Source organism: Urocitellus parryii (assembly GCF_045843805.1).
Source record: "Urocitellus parryii isolate mUroPar1 chromosome 13 unlocalized genomic scaffold, mUroPar1.hap1 SUPER_13_unloc_1, whole genome shotgun sequence".
NCBI lineage: Eukaryota > Metazoa > Chordata > Mammalia > Rodentia > Sciuridae > Urocitellus > Urocitellus parryii.
This window is the reverse complement of record NW_027551761.1, coordinates 416,454-418,119: the sequence shown is the minus strand read 5'-3', so window position 1 is coordinate 418,119 and position 1,666 is coordinate 416,454. Positions and strand designations below refer to the sequence as shown.

Below are 1,666 nucleotides of genomic sequence, written 5' to 3'. Positions count from 1 at the left end.
GAGTTGGTGCCAGTAGCTCTGGCTCTCTCTCGTGCAGGTAGATGACATTCAGCCTTCCCAGCTTCTCCTGCTTTGAAGGGTCTTAGTCTTCCTACCTCCTCATGGCAGAAGCCACCCTCATAAATGACCGTCACCTCTCTCAGTTCCCTGGGATGCTGAGCGTGCTGGCTTTCGATGTCACCGCCTGGCAAACTCCGCGACTCCACAGAAGGGTGGCTTATTATTATTGTGGGGGGTATGGAATGCCTTCTTCAGGACACTAGGGAGGGCCTCGGTCAGATGCCATGTTCTAACATGTGGGCATCGGACATGCTGCCCGGACAATGGGTTCACGTGGTGTGGGGAAGGGGCGAGGCCAGGGGGACGGCAGAGGCTCCTTCCGTGGCCAGGGCGTTCACATGACCACGCACTTGCCCTTGAGCTTTTCTTTCCTCTTCTGCTGCTTGCTCTTTTTGCCGTCGATCTGGAGGCTCATGGTCCTGCGCTTCTCCAGGTTGAGCAGCTCCTAGAAGAGCTCCTTGACGTTGTGGTTGAGCTTGGCAGAGGTCTCCATGAAGGCGCACTTCCAGGAGCGTGCCAGGGCCTCCGACTCGCTGCTCTGCACCTCGCGGCTGGGGCTCTCGTCACACTTGTTGCCCACCAGCATGATGGGGATGCTCTCCATGTCCCCTTTGATCTCGCAGATCTGCTCGTAGATGGGCTTGAGCTCCTCCAGGGACTGCCGGCTGGTGATGGAGTACACCAGGATGAAGGTGTGCCCCTTGGAGATGGACAGGCTCTGCATGGCTGGGAACTTGTGGCTCCCGGTGGTGTCGGTGATCTGCAGGGTACAGATGCTCTTGTCGCAGCTGATCACCTGCCAGTAGGTGTCTTCCACCGTGGGGATGTAGCTCTCCCGGAAGGTGCCCTTCACAAACCGCAGGACCAGGGAGCTCTTGCCAACGCCCCCAGCCCCAAACACGGCCACCCGGTAGTCGTTGCTCTGCTCAGGCATGTTGCTGCAGGGTTCCCACCATCCAACCGGGGACACCTGGCAAAGGAACCAGATGTGGAGAGAATGAATTTATTTGAAATTTTTTTTAAAAAATCGACTTTGAAAAGTATGACTTTGCTGTCTTTTTGACTCTGCTTTCACTCTCCCAGCCCAAGAACATATTTCATTTAGAAACATCCACAATTCTAAATTCAATAAATCTGGCCAATCCTCAGTCACCCAGAGGGCAGCCCATCTGTGCAGGAGCTAAACTGGAACCAGTCTGTTTCTCCTTCTTGGATCTTGACTCTGAGCAACTTTCATCACACACAGACCCTCTGCTCAAGGAGAAGAGGCAGAGTCTTCTAGATCGGGAAGAGGGGTGGGAGGGAAAGGGGGGCGAAGGAGAATAGCATGGGTGGTGGAAAGAGACCCTCATCATTATACAAAATACATATATGAAGATGTGAGTTTGGTGTCAACATACCTTATATACAATCAGAGATATGGTAAAATGTGGTCTAAAGGTGTATTAAGAATTGTAATGCAAAATAATAATAATAATAATAATAATAATAATAATAAAGAGCTCATGTATAATGGCATAATTTGGAGTGAACATATTTTATATACAGAGTTACAAAAAATGGTGTTGTGAATGGATAATTATGATTGTAATGCACTCCACTATTG

The 1,666-nt window shown here is 50.5% G+C and overlaps 1 protein-coding gene across 1 annotated transcript; it reads right to left on the bottom strand.

Moving 5' to 3' along the window:
- Positions 1–505: 505 nt before the first annotated feature.
- Positions 506–994, bottom strand: LOC144251304 (GTP-binding protein Di-Ras2-like). The gene has a single exon (XM_077794330.1). It carries the CDS (start codon positions 992–994, stop codon positions 506–508), a length of 489 nt encoding a protein of 162 aa, XP_077650456.1.
- Positions 995–1,666: the final 672 nt, after the last annotated feature.